Genomic DNA, 17368 nt, shown 5'->3' on the forward strand with positions numbered 1-17368 from the left:
AAAGGTGCTCCTTGGAGGATTAACAACCCAAGAAGGCAACTTAAGAAAAATATTCAGAGGAAGCAGAGAAGAATAAAAATGAGTAAAAACACCATAGAGGGAAATAGGGTATACCCCACCTGGCCCTCCCATGAGTGAACTGACATTCTCAGAACAGCAGGAAGCCAGTGGCAGGATGACCCCAGAGTTTCTAAAGACTAGACAGCAAGTGCAAAGTAGAAGCTTTGAATTATTTATCTCTGGTGGGAATGTGGCACTCCCTTGCATATACCCCTTCCACTGGACATGACAAGAAGGCATTCTGACTTCTAGAAAAAAGCATTTGAAGTATGACAATATGGCACACTATGAAAGATGGAGTCAAAGATGAATGTCACCTCCAGTTAGTAGTAGATTTATAGGGTACTTACAATACTACACATGGGTTATAACAAAAAGACAAGTGGATGACTCCTATAACCCTATCTATTTAGGAGGCTGAGATAGGAAGATCCATGGTTTAAAGCCAGCCTTGGTAGGAGAGTGGACGAGACTCTGATTTCCAATCACCAAAAAGCCAGGAGTAGAACTGTGGCTCAAATGGCTGATGCCAGCCTTGAATGGAAAAGCTAAGGGACAATGCTCAGGGCTGAGTTCATGCCCCAATATCAGCATAAAAAATATAAATGTGGTAAAATATTTTAATTACTTATATATGTATGCATATGTATATATACAGGAAAACTAAGAAAAAAGATTCAAGGTTTCAGCACCACAAAAGATTTACTTTAAACTTGAAAATAGGGTGTGCCTACAGGTTGACTCATTGCAACAATGAGATGTACAAGATGCTATGTCAAAAAATGAACTTTAGCCGGGCACTGGTGGTTCACACCTGTAATCCTAGCTACTCATGAGGCTGAGATATGAGGATCTCAGTTCAAAGCCAGCCAGGGCAGAAAAGTCCATGAAACTCTTATCTCCAATAAACCACCAGAAAACTGGAAGTGACGCTATAGCTCAAGTGGTAGAGTGCTAGCCTTGAGCTGACGAGCTAAGGGACAGTGTCCAGGCCCAGAGTTCAAGCCCCATGACCAACAAAACAACAACAACAACAACAATGAACTTTACAATTTAGGAGGGGGGAGGAAGAGGGGAGTGTACTTGTGGAGATGAGGCAACAATGCTTGATAAGAAATGTACTCATTACCTTGCTCATGTAATTGTAACCCTCTGTACAGTATTTTCACAATAAAAAAAAGAAAATAGGGTGTCCCAACATTCCACACAACACAAAATCATAAACAAGATCATATAGCAAAGAAAAATGGATGATGGCAATGGAAATCCCCAGAAGACAGGTACTATCTACTGTGGCTAGCTGCATCTTGGTGTCATGTGAAATGCTAATGGGCAGTTTTTAAAGAAGAATTAAGTCTAGAAATCCTAAACACTAGTTCCTACTTTTTGCAAATTGTACATTGCACATTAACACAGTAAAGGCTTTGAGAAAACTCACAAAGTAATTGACTTTTATTTAAATCCACTTGCCATGGCTTTAGGCCACTTAAATATTTTACAGAACATTCACTTTATTTAACAGTAATAGTGAAACAGAGATTTCACAGATCAACAGAGAAAATATAAATATGTAACAATGCACAAAATATTAATAGCAAAAAAATTAACATCAAAGGAAAAAAATCACAAAACTAAAACAAAGTATGGGGCTAACACAAACATTAAATAAGACTAGGTAGAGATAAATACTGATAAAGTATGACTTTAAAGTATAAAATGTAGGCCTCAAGTAAAAAAATGCAATGGTATATTCTGCACAAAAGAAAGCGCATTCAATGTAGTGAGTCAAGCATCAAGCAGGTAAATAGAAGTTCATGGGAGTGGGGATGAAGTCATGATAATGAGAGGGAGGAAGATGCGGGAAGGGCATTTGTGGGAGCACATGAAAACCATCAGGAAGTATGGCATGATATTAACAAGTGATACGATTTCCTGGGAAATCGCTCTGATAAAGTCAGAGGCTATGAAAAATTTACAACTTGCTTCGCTGATAATTTTAATCTCTCAACAAACTGAAGAAGTAGTGAGAAATGAGATTTACTGTCAGTTTAATTTTAACAAATATAGGAAGAGTGCTTGGTCACTTAGAAATATCAGAAACTTTGGGAGAAAGCCAAGTGCTCATAAAATCCAGCCTCTCCATAATCCTGTCAGAGATATTTTAGAGAGGATTTCTTGGAGGAAATGTTCCACTAAATAATCTTTAAGTCCCTTCTGAAATATTAGAGACTGCCTGTAACATTCTTCAGCCACACTGAAGAACTACAGAGGAGGCCAGCCTGAACACTGAGGGAAGAACAGATTCCTGTAGCTCTGTGGCTAGGTTGAAAAGAAAGTACCTATCAGGTTCAGTAACAAGAGATGGCACTTTCTATAAATATGTTGTAGAACTACAAGAACCAAATAAGGTAGCGCTGTAGCCAAAAAAAAGAAAAAAGAAAAGAAAAGATCAATAGTACAGATGACATGCTTCAGAAAGAGGCAAAAAATGTTCAAGAACTTAATTTCTCATAAGAGAAGGCAAAGCCAATGAAGGTAGGGAAAATCAAAAATACATTTCAAGTTTTAAAGTAGGTAAACCATCTGTATTCATAAATGCAATTAAAGAACACATTTAAGGACAAAAATATTTGAAAAGAAATAACACTACAGAGGCAAAAAAAAAAACCAGACTAGATAAATATTTTTTGGTAATAAGAAATTAAGGATTACAATGTATAACCCATAACCAAATACATGTCCTTTCAAAATAAATTACCTAGGATTCTCTCTGATGAATGAAGACAGGATGGGAAAAATCTACTTACCAATAGGAAATATGAAGAGGAAATAAAATGGAAGCAAGAAAGGAATGAAGTATATTAATCTGTCACTGCAACATTAAGCCAGAGGAAAGCAACTGAAAAGGAGAAAATAATAATGTGGGCTCAGGGTTTGAGAGATTTTTGTCCATGGTCACTTGGCCCTATCACTTTGGGCCTGTGGCAAGGGAACAGATCATGCTGGGAGCACATGCAGAACATAGCTATTTACCTAGAGGCAGCAAGGAAGTAAAGAGAGAGGAAGAGGCTAGGCCAGGGCCCCTTATCCTTTAAGGGCTAACTTCAGTGATCTAACTTCCTCTGCTAGGCCCCACCTCCTAAGGTCTACTATTTCCAATAGTGCCACCACACACTGAACCAAATTTAGCCAGGAGGTCTCAAATCATAAAAGAATAAAAGATCTTATTCAAGACAAAGTAATACAAGGTCATCTTGGACTATCAAGTTTAAAACTATTAAGTACATTTGGTTTGGGGGGGAAATTAACTGCCTTGTATTTAGAAAGAAAAAATTTTAAATGTTTCTTCTTTTGATCTGATAGTTCTCCATGTAGGAATATATCCAAAGGAAATAACCCCAAGTGCTAAAAGTCTTATGCTTAAACATTTTCACAGTGATATTATTTATTTGGAAAAAGAAAGAGCTACCATTTAGTGAATGTTTACATCAGAGATGTGGGTTTTGTGAATTTTTTTTGTAAGTTATCCCATTTGAGTACCACATCAGTTCCATAAAAAATATAATCACTATGTCAAAGAAAAGGTAAAATGCTTTTATATGCTAAGAGAAATGGAGTTCTCTAAGAAAAGTGATATATACACATATTTTTACTCATCCATTCAATAGAATGATAATGTACTGTTTGTAAAGAAATGGAAAATCCTAGAAAAAATTATGTTAAATGAAGTTAAGTCAGGCCCAGAGAGGATACAGGTTTTCCCTTATATATAAAAGCTAGATTCCGCGTAGAAACTTATAAGCAAATACGTTGGGTGGTATGCCAGTGTATACAAATTATTAACTGAAATAGAGTCAATTCAAGGAAGGACTCATAGTGCCTCAGAAGGCAAAGTCAAAGTTCAGCAAAATAGAACACAAGATAGAATGGGGTGAGGTAGGGTCAAGAGAAAGGGGGTAGACAAATAAAGAAGGAGAAGAGAGAGAGAATGTAGTCAAGAATACAAGAAGAGTTCTCCTTGCAGCGTCGGTGTGAGAGCAGAGTCCGAGTGGCCACCGCGAAGAGTCATGGCCGGACAAGCATTTAGGAAGTTCATTTCTCTGTTTAACAGAGTGTTGGTCGAAAGGAGTGCTGCTGAAACTGTAACCAAAGGAGGCATTATGCTTCCAGAAAAGTCTCAAGGAAAAGTATTGCAAGCCACAGTAGTGGCTGTGGGATCCGGCTCTAAAGGAAAGGGTGGAGAGATTCAGCCAGTTAGTGTGAAAGTGGGTGATAAAGTTCTTCTCCCAGAATATGGAGGCACCAAAGTAGTTCTAGATGACAAGGATTATTTCTTATTTAGGGATGGTGACATTCTTGGGAAGTATATAGAGTGAATATATCACTAAAATGACATCCTGTGAAGCTGCCCATTCCATGGAAGTTCTGAGATCTTTCATCTGAGATCTACCATCACTTATAATAAACTGATGGTAACTAAAAAAAAAAAAAAAAAGAATACAAGAAGTGTGTGGGAGGGGTGGTTAGGGAAAGGAGTAACATTGAGCAAGATGCACAATATTCATAAACTGCTTTGTTAACTGACAACTCCTTTGGACAACTACTTAAATGATTATAGAAAATTAAGAAAGAGTAAAAATGGAGAAACTATAAATAAAAACATTCAGAATAGCTAAATAAACTGAATAATTTATCTGATGAACATTTTAAAATTTAAATACATAAGTACAAATAGAAAAATAGTTTAAGATAAGATGTTAATAAAAATGCAAAATAAAACATTTTTGTATTCATTATGATAGAAACATTTGTATGGAAAGAAAGAGTGCAAGAAAGTACATAAACACTAACCAAACACAACAAAACTGGACTAGCAGCCAGTTCAACCAGCATTTCTGGCTAAGTAGCCCTGAGAACAAAGCAAAGAGAAGTTTTGTTGTCAGCCAGGGACAAGGAGGAAGGGAGGCCCAGAGAGACTCCAAAAAGCTAAAAAAAAAACGGTGTGGGTAATACAGAAGAGAGAAAATGTAATTCAGGGCAGGTACGGTAAATCTTCGATAACGAGGAGGGCTGTAATTCTTTTCATGGTAAGTTGCTGGGAAAATCATAAATTGGCCACAGTTAAAATGTCAGAAGACTCAAAATCATAAGAAAAAAATAATGAATTTGGCTTACTGTAGAAGTCATACTATACTTTCTGAGAGAAACGAGAGGTGGACAAGAGTAATGTAATTTCTGATGTCTGAATATTTCAATTAGGTTTCTGATAAAACTTGGAAGAAAACAAGTTTTTACTTTTGAGTATCAGAAGAAAATACCTATCCAGATATGCTTTTGAGAATAAAGCCTATGTAATAACCACCTGTGTAACAGATAGAAAATGTCATTTATTAGCATGTCCCCACAGACTAATTTTCAATTGTATACCTACTACAGCATTTTGAAAAATTGTGTACATATCCTAAGTATATGTTTTATAATTCAAACTTTATCTTTTGTTCTGTCCCTCATGTTTCCATGTCCTAGCTACCCTCATATCTTCTTGTCTTATTAAAATATTACAAAAATAAGCCTAGCTTCATGAGTGCTATAATAGGAGGATCAAGATCCAAGGCCCACCATGAAACAAAGCAAAAATCTTAGCTGAACACAAAAGAAAAAAAAACAGTGAGAGAATGAGCTCAAGTAGTAGAGCACCTACATAGCTGACAAGCATTAAGCCCTGAATTTAAAATGTGCATGTGTGTATGTATATGTATTTACATGCATATAATGTATGCATGCCCATAAATATAATTTAATACAGCTAATTTAGACTTTTGGTGGGGTTTGAACTCAGGGCCTTTTTGTTGATAGGCAAGTTTTCTACTTCTGAGTCATGCTACTAGCCCTAGAACTTCTTATCTGTCACTAGTTATACTTGAACTGCACATGAACACACACACACACACACACACACACACACACACACACACACACACACACGGGGGAAAGAAAGCATCAAGTACATAGGTTTATGGACAGAACTTAAGAGCATCCCCAAAACAACTGGCCTAGTACATACTTCTATCTCATATAACATGTTGTCCCAGGCTATTGCAACGAGACTTCGATATACTTCGCTGTCACTTCTCTACTGCAAGTCCTGGGAAAGCAAGGACCATTTCTGCTTGTTTACCAATTAAGCTTTGCTTTGGGTACCAACATGTAGATGTGATTTATCTCTTCAGACATAACCTGTCCCTCAGAACCCCAGTGATCAATCTGGAAATGACCACATAACTAGTCTGTGCTACTACCTGATCTACATTATTTTTTATTCTTATTATTAGGCCCTTTTCCAGTTTAGATATACATGGTTTTCGAGGACTTATAAATGTATATATTTTACTTTCCAAATCACTTTTTACAACCCATATGTAAACTCTTCAGTGAACACATGTTGAATGAAATGACCAGATTTTTAAACAACCTTTAATGCGGTGATATTTCCAAACATGTTATTTATTTATTTATTTATTTTTTGGGTCCAGTTGTGGGGCCTGAACTCTGGACCTGGGCACTGTCCCTCAGCTCTTCAGCTCAAGGCTAGAGCTCTACCACTTGAGCCACAGTGCCACTTCCGGCTTTTTTCATTTTGCTTATGTGGTGCTGAGGAATCAAACCCAGGGCCTCAGACATGCAAGGCAAGCGCTCTACCACTGAGCCATCTTCCCAGCCCAAACATGTTATTTATTGATTGCATTGTATTACTATTCCAAAGAGTGGTGGACAGAAAATGTAGTGTTTCATGTCAATTGAGCTTCGTTTCTAGCTGTCACCTCAGTGCTGGACAAGTTACTTCAAATGTGGTTTTCTGTTTTTCTCCTTGAAATAAGGGAACATTAGCAAGAAACAATGACAAAATCATATATTTATCTATCTCAAACAAAAACAGAACTCAAATGGGGGAATGTACAAGAATGAGTTCTACAAATGGAAGGTGCTAGCCACTCTACCAATATGGAAATGAACTGGTATCACAAGGCTACGGAGGAGAGATGTTGTGGATTGCAGTAACTGTGAGGACGACCACCTCTTGACAATGGCTGACAGGCAGGAGCAAGGTGGTAAGAACAAGAATCCTCAGCGCAGTCTGCTAAACATGCCCCAATCATAAATCAAGGAACATGTTCAACACCCACTGCTCAGAAAGATTACCAGGCACCTGTCACCCTCACCCTTTGGCACTGCCACAAGTCTCTTTGAAACCAAGAGGAAGCTTACCAGACACAAGCTGCTGTCCAGGCAACCCCACGGGAACCATGCCCAAGTTGTTCATGGCTGTGGCCCAGGCTGTGGGATCTGTCACGGACATGTTGAGCTGGGTTGTGTCTATTGCTAGGCTCCCCAAACCATCAGCTGCTGTGGAGAAAGCAAAGTTTGTCTTAGGGTCAATAGGCAAAAAGCTTTAAAGAAAATCTCATTTTTAGAGATACAAGGCTTCATTTTGCACATTCCCAAATGATTAAACAGAATAAAGCAATACCATCTATAGCACTTTTTCCCCTCCAGACATAAACATAAAGATTTTTCAAATACTTTCTGGGAGTTAACTTTATGATATGTATTGTATTATAATCAGTATTCCATTTAGGAGATATTCCTGAAAAAAAAAAAAGAAATAAGGAACCGCTTCCTTCTGTGGGTGAAATATCATTATTTCAGTGGTAAGATTGTGGGGCAAAGCAGCAGCACTGTCCTAGTAATAAGCAAGTCACCTGGCTAGTAGACTAAGGATAAATAAATGCATCTGTCTCCAGGTGCGATTCTGGATCGAGTGTGTCTTCTAATCTATCTACTATGAAAACTGATCAAAATACCCTGTACTCATAAAATGATATGTTGAATTACAATCCCATTTTACAACTATTTACACATAATAAAAATAATATAGAAAAGGAAAACAGTTGCCAACCCTCAGTACTGTCTATAATGTCACATCTTCCTTCCTTTGAATGCATTTTACTAAAGAAAAGTAACTTTTCCAATCCATTTCTTGTAGGCAATGGCTTTCATAAATAAATAAAAATTTAAAACAAGTGGTGCGGAGCTGTTAAAAAAATAGTAGAATATGTTAGATTTGAGTTAATGCTATATGGTTTTCATTAACTTCATGGCCTTGATGGTTTTCAGGACCCCAGCCTCCAGTCCAATGTCTACTTTCATGGCTAAGCAAGCTTTCCCAACCAAAAGGCAAAAAGCCTTCTTCACGTGCTATGCTGTCCAGCATCAGTTACCTGCAGCCATCATCTGAGGAAGTTCCTGGGAGCACTGGGTGATACTCTCAACTCGTCCTGCATCTACCATTGAATTACAAGCATACTGGGAGGCAGGACCGTTTTGATGGCTGAATGCAGGATCCCTTCTGAGATCATCAGATTCTGCAAAAGGGGAAGGAGAGTAGTGAGAAACCTAATAGTTTCAGACAGAACTTCACAGACCAAACTCTACACAAACACAAACAACACAGAGCAACTTCCAGCAGTTGCAGGTAGAAATAAAGCTGTTTCCTGCCCATCTTTTAGCAGTTGTCTTGTGGTTCAGTCAATTGCTTGGAACACCATGGGTCAACCTGTTCGTCCTCTCACCTAGCATCCGGCTGGCTGATAAACAGAACCATCTGTAAGTGCATACAAGCCCTGCCTCCTGAAGAAGGTCCATAGCCAGAGCTTATCAGCCCTGACACAGGTTTTTCCATACACTGTACATCAATAGAGAAGGCAGCCTAGGACCAAGGTGATTTTTCTGTAAGTTAAAAAATTAATTGATGTTGGTATTTTGGATGACTGTTGTCTGTGAAATGAATTCAGAGAGGAAAAATAGGAGGAAGAGGAAGATCCCTCTTACTGTGAGGCTGGCAAAGGTGGGAACTTGAGTTGTAATAGTCAAGAAAAGCCAGAGGGAAGAAGAACACACCGTGTGTAAAAGAAATCTAGAAGGCTGAGGTAGAAAAGAAAAATCATTTGTCTTTTTAGTTGTATGGAATACTAACTTTAGCCAATAGTTGGCTGACTTTTACTTAGAATCACAAAGCCTTCTTAAGCACACATACACATACATTCATAATCCATAGGTTCATGTTTTTACTATAGATTACAGCCTTTTTAAATATGTAAATAACAATAAAATCCCTAGTACAGTTATAAAAGGCCTCTTTATATTGCACTGTAAAATAGTGTGCCTTCTCTCCACTCTTAAAAATGCAAACCCAGAACATTTACGTGTTCTGGGGTTTTCTTGTTGTTGGTTTTTTGGTCGGTTGTGGGACTTGAACTCAGGGCCTGGGCACTGTCCCTGAGCCTCTTTTTTACTTAAGACTAATTCTCTACCACTTGAGCTCCAGTGCCACTTCTGGTTTTTGAGTGATTAATTGAAGATAAGAGTCTCCTGCCCCGGCTGGCTTTGAACCATAATCCTCAGATCTCAGCCTCCTGAGCAGCTAGGATTATGAGCCACTGGCACCTGGAATGTGTTCCGATTTTTAAATGAACCTGCACTAGTTTACCATCTAGACAAGAGATCTGAAAAGTCTGTCCTTAAGGAGTGCTGATGTAAAGATATAAGACTGAATTTAAACACTTGTCTTTATTTAAGTAGAAATATTTTTTTCAGAGCCCTGATGCTGCTAATGACATTTTTAGAATTAAGTGTTTGTTCCTCAAGTGTACCTTATATGAAGTTTGGCAGTATTAGTGTGTGTTCTTGCATTTCTTTGATATTTAGATTGAAGAATAACAATCCCTTAAACACTGAAATGCTTCTTGCCAGTGGAGCAGAAGTTCCATTCAAATGGAAGCCTAGGTCTCAGGGATAGGTGAATAAGGAGCACAGGATTTCCATGGATTCAGCAGTTCACTATCCTCCAACAAGAAGAAGGGTAACACAGTGATTTATTTTTCCCCATCATCTATCATCCAGCAGCGTGAATAAGTCCAATTTTGGAAGTAAACTGTCCTCAGAACACATACTTCACACCTTGCCGTGAAACTCTACTATCCAAATGAACTCAGTATGTGCTTATGTATTATGCCTCAATTACCTCAAGCAATAAGAGAATCAGACAGAGATTCTTACCATAGAAAATAAATTCAATAGCATAAGAAAAACAGAGCTAACCTAAATGGCTGCCCTGTAGCTGTCCATTTACCAGCACTCTTTCTATGATTAAACCTCAAAGCACTTTTCTCTCTCCACTCCAACCATTGCAGAGCACCAAGGCATAGCCAGGCTAGCATGTGCTCATTCTTCTCTTAAATGGCCCCGAAGTAGAGCTGTCTTGGATCATTGCAAGGTCACTATTTGTCTTACTTATCTTCCAAATGAAGTGTAGTTGGCTGGCTTCCTTCTAGCTCAGATCTCTCCAAATGTGCATCAATCACATCTTTTTCCTTTCTTTCTTTTTTTTTGTCTAATGAGTTTGCAGATCTGGAACATTATGTCACAGAACATCCCTTAACTTTGTAGGCTTTATGACTTGTGCCTCTCCGGTCACATTTCACCTTGAATTTTTGCCACAGTATTTTAGTATGGTATTCACTTTCCTTGACTCTGTAACTGTCTGTTCCAGTGGTACTTATCAGTGGATTACAGTCATGCTACACAGGGACATCAAGTGGCTTGGAAACCATAGCTCCTTCCTATACTTTTCTTGGCCACCTTAACAAACTGCTCCTATTTCATTGGGAAAAAAAAAACACCTTGTTCCATTAGGAAAATGTGGTTTGTAAACCTTGATTTATCCCCTAATTGAACTCTGTGACATGCAATTTATTACATCCCTCCCAATCTCCAAAGTAATGGTTTTAATGACATACAACTTCATATGGCTAGCAAGTACCTAGCATAGGGTCTCTAAGATAAACTCAGTCACATCCTAAGCATTTCTGATAGACTCAAGACTGCCACACGATTGTTTACAAAATGCAAATTAATTTTATCACAAGACTTGGAAGAAAGTTGAGATTTATAATGAATTACTTCCAGGTAATTTATGAATAGCTGCAAGAACTATTTTTGTACTCAACTAACATCTATTGTTCCTATTGAATATCTGCCTCTTGAAATGATTCAAGACTACAATGCCTAATTTATCATTCAAATCAATTTATCTGCCTTAGTTTTCTTATATCTAAACTATAGAAAAGATTTTCGTAATGATGTTTATTTACACACAGATGTGGGGAGTTAAAAATTATGGCTAATAAAGCACTTCGAATTTGGTAGGCGATAATTATTATTATTTTATTTGCAAGTGTAGTGTTTCCATTAAGGTACCCTGGGATCTTTGTGTTCTAGTGGATAATTATGTAATTAATTATAAAACAGTGAATAACACTTGATATTTCTAAAAGGAAGTGCTGCCCTAGTTTTCTGAGCCACACCTAAATTGGAGCAGGATATTTTTCCTTACAATTCCTTTAAAAATAATGTCACTTAAAAGATACATGATTTTTTTCCCCCTCTAGATTTTTTTCCTTCCTATTCAAGTACAAAAACCTTTCTAACTGAGATTTGAGGATCATGGTTCAAAGCCAGCCTGGAGAGGAAAATCTGTGAGACTCTTATCTCCACTAAACTACTCAGAAAAAGCCAGAAGTGGCTCTGTGGCTCAAGTGGTAGAGCATTTGCCTTGAGCACAAAAAGGCTCAGGGATAGTGCCCAGGCCCTGAGTTCAAGTCTCAGGATCAACAAAAACAAAAACAACCTAAGAGATTTATGATAAATTATGAAATTAGAAGCTTGTAATTACAGGTTTTACTGAGATGTGATTATCACAAAACAATCAGATATGTGAAATGTCAAGTACAAAAGTAGCTCTTTCCAGAGTTTAGTGAACATCATTGGGTTTGTTTATTTTTTGTTTCATTGGCTGTGGGGTTTGAACCCAGGATCTAGGCACTGTCCCTGACCTCTTTTACTTAAGGCTAGAGCTTTTCCACTTTGAGCCACAGCTCTACTTCTGGTTTTTGGAGCTAAGAGTCTCACAGGAACTTTTCAGCCCAGACTGACTTTGAATCACGATCCTCAGATCTCAGCCTCCTGAACAGCTAGGATTACAGGAATGAGCGACAAGCACGGACTTAACCTGTTCTTTTTAAATTTAAGACACATTAAGCCCACAATCAATTGCATGTTCAGAACTGTTCAAAGATGTATTTATGCCCAGTATTTCCTTGGGATGTAACAACAGAGCCAATACGTTTTGAAACTAACCAAGAACCCTATGAAAATACTACTTGCCCTACAAAGGACACAGGTTACTCCCTCTTTTACTAATAGGACTCCTTCTAGTCTTCATCACTTACAGGTATCAGGGACACATATTTTGAATAATAAAAACCTACCTATTCCTGTCCATAAAACATAGATTTTGTTAGCTAGCTACTTATAGGCACTGAATTTTGTAATTAAAAATGACTTTGTTGGATCTAATTCCTTAGATTCATGCCTAGTTTAGTAACAAAGTAATTATAATGAGAAAAACAGAATTATGAATACCAAAAAAGAAGCAATAGGAAAGGAAACTTATTTTATGTGATGTCTGAAACTTTCTTGTTAAATAGGAATTCTTCATTAGTATTTCCATGGTTAGTATTTACAATAAAAAGGAAGATGGTTTTCCATCCAAAGTTCACTCTGCTATCATTGAGTAAATATTAACTTTGGTCTTCATGAAATTGGTAGCATATTCATTGGAGCTTATAGAAATGTTCAACAGATTAAAACAGTAGAAAATACTACTAAAATCTCTTATGTATTAATATTAGGTAATTGTCAATGAAAATAGTAAAGGAAGCATTTCTCTTTTCAATTGGAAGTGCAGATAAATTTTTCCTTGGAAAAACAACTAGAAAGCTTAGTGTCTTTCATCTGCTTGATAAAACTTTCACTATTACTTCTCCACAAAGGATTTGCTCTAGTTACTGCAGAGAGTTACTACATAGGCTTCTCAGGGGACTAGGTTGTGTTAACTACTGGGTATTTCATTTTACTGATCAGGGAGTTGAGAGGAATTTACAAGATTGAGGGCAGAGTGGAATTTCTCTGTAGAATGTGATAAAAGACAAAATCAGACTGCCTTGGAGGCAACAGAGATGTGATCTGTGGCCATGCATGATCATGGGGGATTATAGAGAAAATACGTGACTAAAGTACATGTTCAGTGGGCTCACTCCAAGTACACAATTTAAATGTTCCTTCTATTTCTTCTGTAGAAATGTTAGTCAACGTTAGACTATACTACTCCTTAATTCTTAGGAGTATTTTTTTTTCTAGTACTAGAGTTTGAACTCATGGTTCACACTTGCCTCAGCTTGTGTGACCACCTGGTACTCTAATCCTTGAGTCACATCTCTAGCTCAGATGTTTGCTAGTTAATTGGAGATGGATTCTCTCAGACTTTCTACCCAGGCTGACTTCAATCCACAGTCCTTCAGTTCTCAGCCTTTTCAACAAATAGCATTATGGGTATGAGCCACAAGGGCCCAGCGAGGTCTTGCTTTAAATGCTGGGGACTCTAGATGAGAAAGTTTAATGATGATAATGAAGAGGAGGATAGCTGATAATGGAGGAATTTAAGATCCTATGTGGTACAACATAAGATTTTTCAATTCTGTTAGATATACAGGGAAGAAGAGATTAAGATAGGACATATTAAGTGGGGGTTTCTGAATAAGAATAGGAATATTCTATCTAATAATGCTTATAAGCTCTTCATGAAGGAAGAAAAGTCACCTCTTGGAAATAGCATGAGCAGAAGTCTGAAATATGAAAAAAATGTATTTAGGAAGGGGTGAACTCTGCATCATTCTGTGTTTCACAGTATCATTATAAATTCATGAAGTCAGAAAGATTTTTAATATCTAAACCTTTCTTCATGTATTTATAAAAATCACTGATTCCTTTCAAAATCATCACAATGTGACATTCATCACCTCATGGCACATTTGAGGAGAAGTGGAATTCCTATTCTAACCAGCTTTTCAGTTTCCCTTGGAGCTAGGAAGACAAAGGAGCTCTGCCTTCTTCATTTGTGCTCTTGTAGATAGTTCTCTGTCCCCAAAGAGGTCAGGCCATATTCTCAATTGCTGTTCATCTCCCTAAACAACTTAAGTTTAGATGATAAAGGAATCAGTTATTTTTGTAGACCTTAAAGCTAGCATATGGAATGTAGCAAGTATGTTCTCTCTCTCTCTCTCTCTCTCCATGTAATTAATATATTTATAAAGTATTTCAAATTCCATACATATAAAATTATATTTTTTACAAATGAATTTGTGAAAAGGAGAAAGGAAATAAAAGTAGAGGGAAAAAAAGAAGGAATAAGTGAATAGCATCAACCAAAATGTTCACTTCCAGGATTCAATAAGATGTCTGAAAGTTAGAGTATGCAAAGAAAGAAAATGTCTCTTAGAAACTTGAATGCCGATGAACTTGAAGTGTCAAAGAGAAACAATTTTAGAAAAATCTGTCAGAGATTATAAGATAAGCTTTGGTGCACTTAACAAGTCATCTGTTTGGATTTAAGATCCCACACCTCCCAGCAGCCAGTGCAGGGTCATCATCAGGTTACAGGCATGCTCTTTTGTGAGACTTCTTACAGCTGCTCTTTGAATGAGCCCAAATCTATTAATAGTTGCATCTCTACACCCATTATGCAATACATTAGTGCAACAAAGGCATGTATGTAGAATAAAGAAATGAAATCATTAGAAGAAAGAAAAAGTTTCCATTTGACACTTATCACAGAAGATGAAAAGCTTTTGGCTGGTTCTTTTTTTTGGGGGGGGGGGCTGGTTCTTAAACACAAATTTTCACTGCAGATCTATGATCCTCCACATACAAACACAAAAATCTATTTTGTCAAGCAGCCAATTCTAAACTATAAATCATCTTTCTTTTATTCTAGGGGGAGAGTGGCTACTGGGAAAATAATGATTTATCTATGACATGTCTGCCATGAAAAAGCAAAGGAGACAGACAGACAAGACAAGACATCCAGACACACAGAGGGTGAGAGACAAAGTATTTTTCTCAATCATGAAAACCAGTGACAAAATTTGCCAGAATTTTGCCCAGGTAAGTAAACTAACATGGGTAGAAGAATAAAGACAATTATCTTTCTGATACAGAATATTAATACTCCATAAATGTGTATGCTTGTATATATGTATGAAATGTAAGATAAAATTATTTTTCTCATGGAAACTTTGCTTTTGACAAAGGGTAAACTTTATATTTGTAGACTGAATGAATGACAGAAGAGCAATTTTGAGAACCTGAGGAAAAATTACATCTCTTACAAAAGAATATTGGGGGGCTGGGGAGGTGGCTCAGTGGTAGAGTGCTTGCCTTGCATGCATGAGGCCCTGGGTTCGATTCCTCAGCACCACATAAGCAGAAAAAGCTGGAAGTGGAGCTGTGGTTCAGGTGTTAAGAGTGCTAGCCTTAAGCTGAAGAGCTGAGGGACAGTGCCCAGGCCCAGAGTTCAGGGCCCACGACCAGCAAAAAAAAAAAAAAATCAAAAGAATATTGGCCTGGATGTCATAGTGAAAATATATAATTTTCAATTCTTGGTGTAGACATTTTTTACTGCGGGGCTTTCCACATTTAGGCCATTCACAATCTTCTAGGAAGGGCAATATTATACTGAAAAGTATGCATGACGTGTAATGACTCAACACATTTCAATTTGGTGTCAATTGTTCTCATTCACAATCTTTTGTCCTTTTTTGTTGTTGTTCTCTTCTACTTCCAAAATGTACTTGTATCCAAAAATTATCATTACACAGCTCTGCTAGATGTGAGTTATTAAAGGAAGCAATATCAGCTGTAAACCTAAGGCTAGACTCATCAACACAACTAGAGACACTTGAGGCACACTTTCCTGTGATTCAGAACAAATATATCCACCTTCATAAAGCACAGAGCTTTAAAGAATCCAATGATAGTCAAGAGCACACCAATCCCAGCATCTCTCAGTTATAGAAATCTTCAGAAATGTCTCTTACAGGCAACTGTCCAGTTTCAGCTGGACAAGTTCCCTCACTGACGCTTTATTTGGAGAAGAGAGCCACATCTGATTTCTGACCCAAATTCTGCTGCTCCTATAGGGACACATGGCCTTAGGCAAAATGACTGCTATCTGCAGAAGAAAGTTACTGAGGTTCAGCTCCATCTAGGTAAATCAGAGGCTAATTTATGAAATTCAGCAAGGCAGTTTTCACTACTAGGTTTATGCTCTCTGTTCTCTTCATAGTCACATTTGGAAAATTCTAAAGGATGGACTAACAGAACATTAAAGAAAATAGGCATATCATTCCTTAATACCTGTTTAGTGCTCAGGCTTTTTTTTTTTCATTATCTGTTCATTTTCTACCTTGACCAGACCATGGGAAGCATTATTAAGCTACAAAGTAAAGTATTTTAATTATTGTGAGTAAATAACTGACCCTTAAATGGCTGCAAATTCTTGTAAATGAGTTCTCTATTCCCCAAAAGGCCCAGGTTACAGCCCTAAATCTATGGAAACCTACCTGCAATAAAAATAGACCAGACCCTGACCAGCCTGAACCAGTGGCTCATCTTGCTTAATGTTGTTGGCTTCAGTAGTTACAAAGAACATGTTAGTTACTCTTTAAGCTAATGTGCTCTTAATGATGTGATTGCAACCCAATGAATAAACATTATTAGCCTTGCAGTCATGATGCCCCAGGACTTGAAGACTCCAACTGATACGCTCCTGCCAATGAGTTTCCCAGGGCTAGAGACTTTGCTCTCACTGCAGCTGGGTTCTGCTTGGCCATCAGGGGAGGAAAGGACAGGGGGTTGGGGGTGATGCAGCTGGCTTGGTGGGGTCCTAAGTGAGTCCACAGGAACACAAAAGCCTGATAATGCACTGCAGCTGGAAATCTAGTTTGCAGGGGGTATTCTGAGGAAATGGGCCAAACCTCTGGTGCTATTGATTATGTTCAACAAAAGCCAAATGGATGGGCTTGGGGAGGAGAGAGGCCTGTGTGATCCACAGTTGCTCTAGATGCAGGCTGGGAGGCACAGAAAAGCAGTTCTAGCCTTCAGAAATATACATAATAATATTATTCTGGTTCATTTTTAATGAAGGTCTTTATTTTCTGTTTTGGATAGCCAGAGACCTTTGGAAGTAAGGTGGCTGCACATCAGTGATTCACATAGATGTTCCTGTAGGGATTTATGTTCAGAGGAAGGCACCAGCATCAAAGGCAGGGTTGAAGACTACTGCCAAACATTC

At 37.7% G+C, this 17368-nt stretch overlaps 2 protein-coding genes across 2 annotated transcripts in view; one reads left to right on the forward strand and one right to left on the reverse strand.

The window, feature by feature from the left end:
* Enox1 (ecto-NOX disulfide-thiol exchanger 1) overlaps positions 1-17368 on the reverse strand; it is a 540384-nt gene that overhangs the window by 194746 nt on the left and 328270 nt on the right. Inside the window, exons 6-7 of the mRNA XM_042685602.1 lie at positions 8340-8483; positions 7327-7464 (exon numbers count right to left, since the gene is read on the reverse strand). Of these exons, the coding sequence (XP_042541536.1) occupies positions 7327-7464; positions 8340-8409 (208 nt within the window). The 5' untranslated portion in view covers positions 8410-8483. The remainder of the gene's footprint in view (positions 1-7326; positions 7465-8339; positions 8484-17368) is intronic.
* Positions 4128-4436, forward strand: LOC122112710 (10 kDa heat shock protein, mitochondrial-like). The gene has a single exon (XM_042685603.1). It carries the CDS (start codon positions 4128-4130, stop codon positions 4434-4436), a length of 309 nt encoding a protein of 102 aa, XP_042541537.1.

The sequence above is a fragment of the Dipodomys spectabilis genome, unplaced genomic scaffold, assembly GCF_019054845.1.
Source record: "Dipodomys spectabilis isolate Male_0828 unplaced genomic scaffold, ASM1905484v1 ptg000095l, whole genome shotgun sequence".
NCBI classification, from domain to species: domain Eukaryota; kingdom Metazoa; phylum Chordata; class Mammalia; order Rodentia; family Heteromyidae; genus Dipodomys; species Dipodomys spectabilis.

What these genes read in the sequence shown, in the direction of transcription:
- LOC122112710 (XM_042685603.1), top strand. Translation starts at nt 4,128, where the DNA reads ATGGCCGGACAAGCATTTAGGAAGTTCATTTCTCTGTTTAACAGAGTG.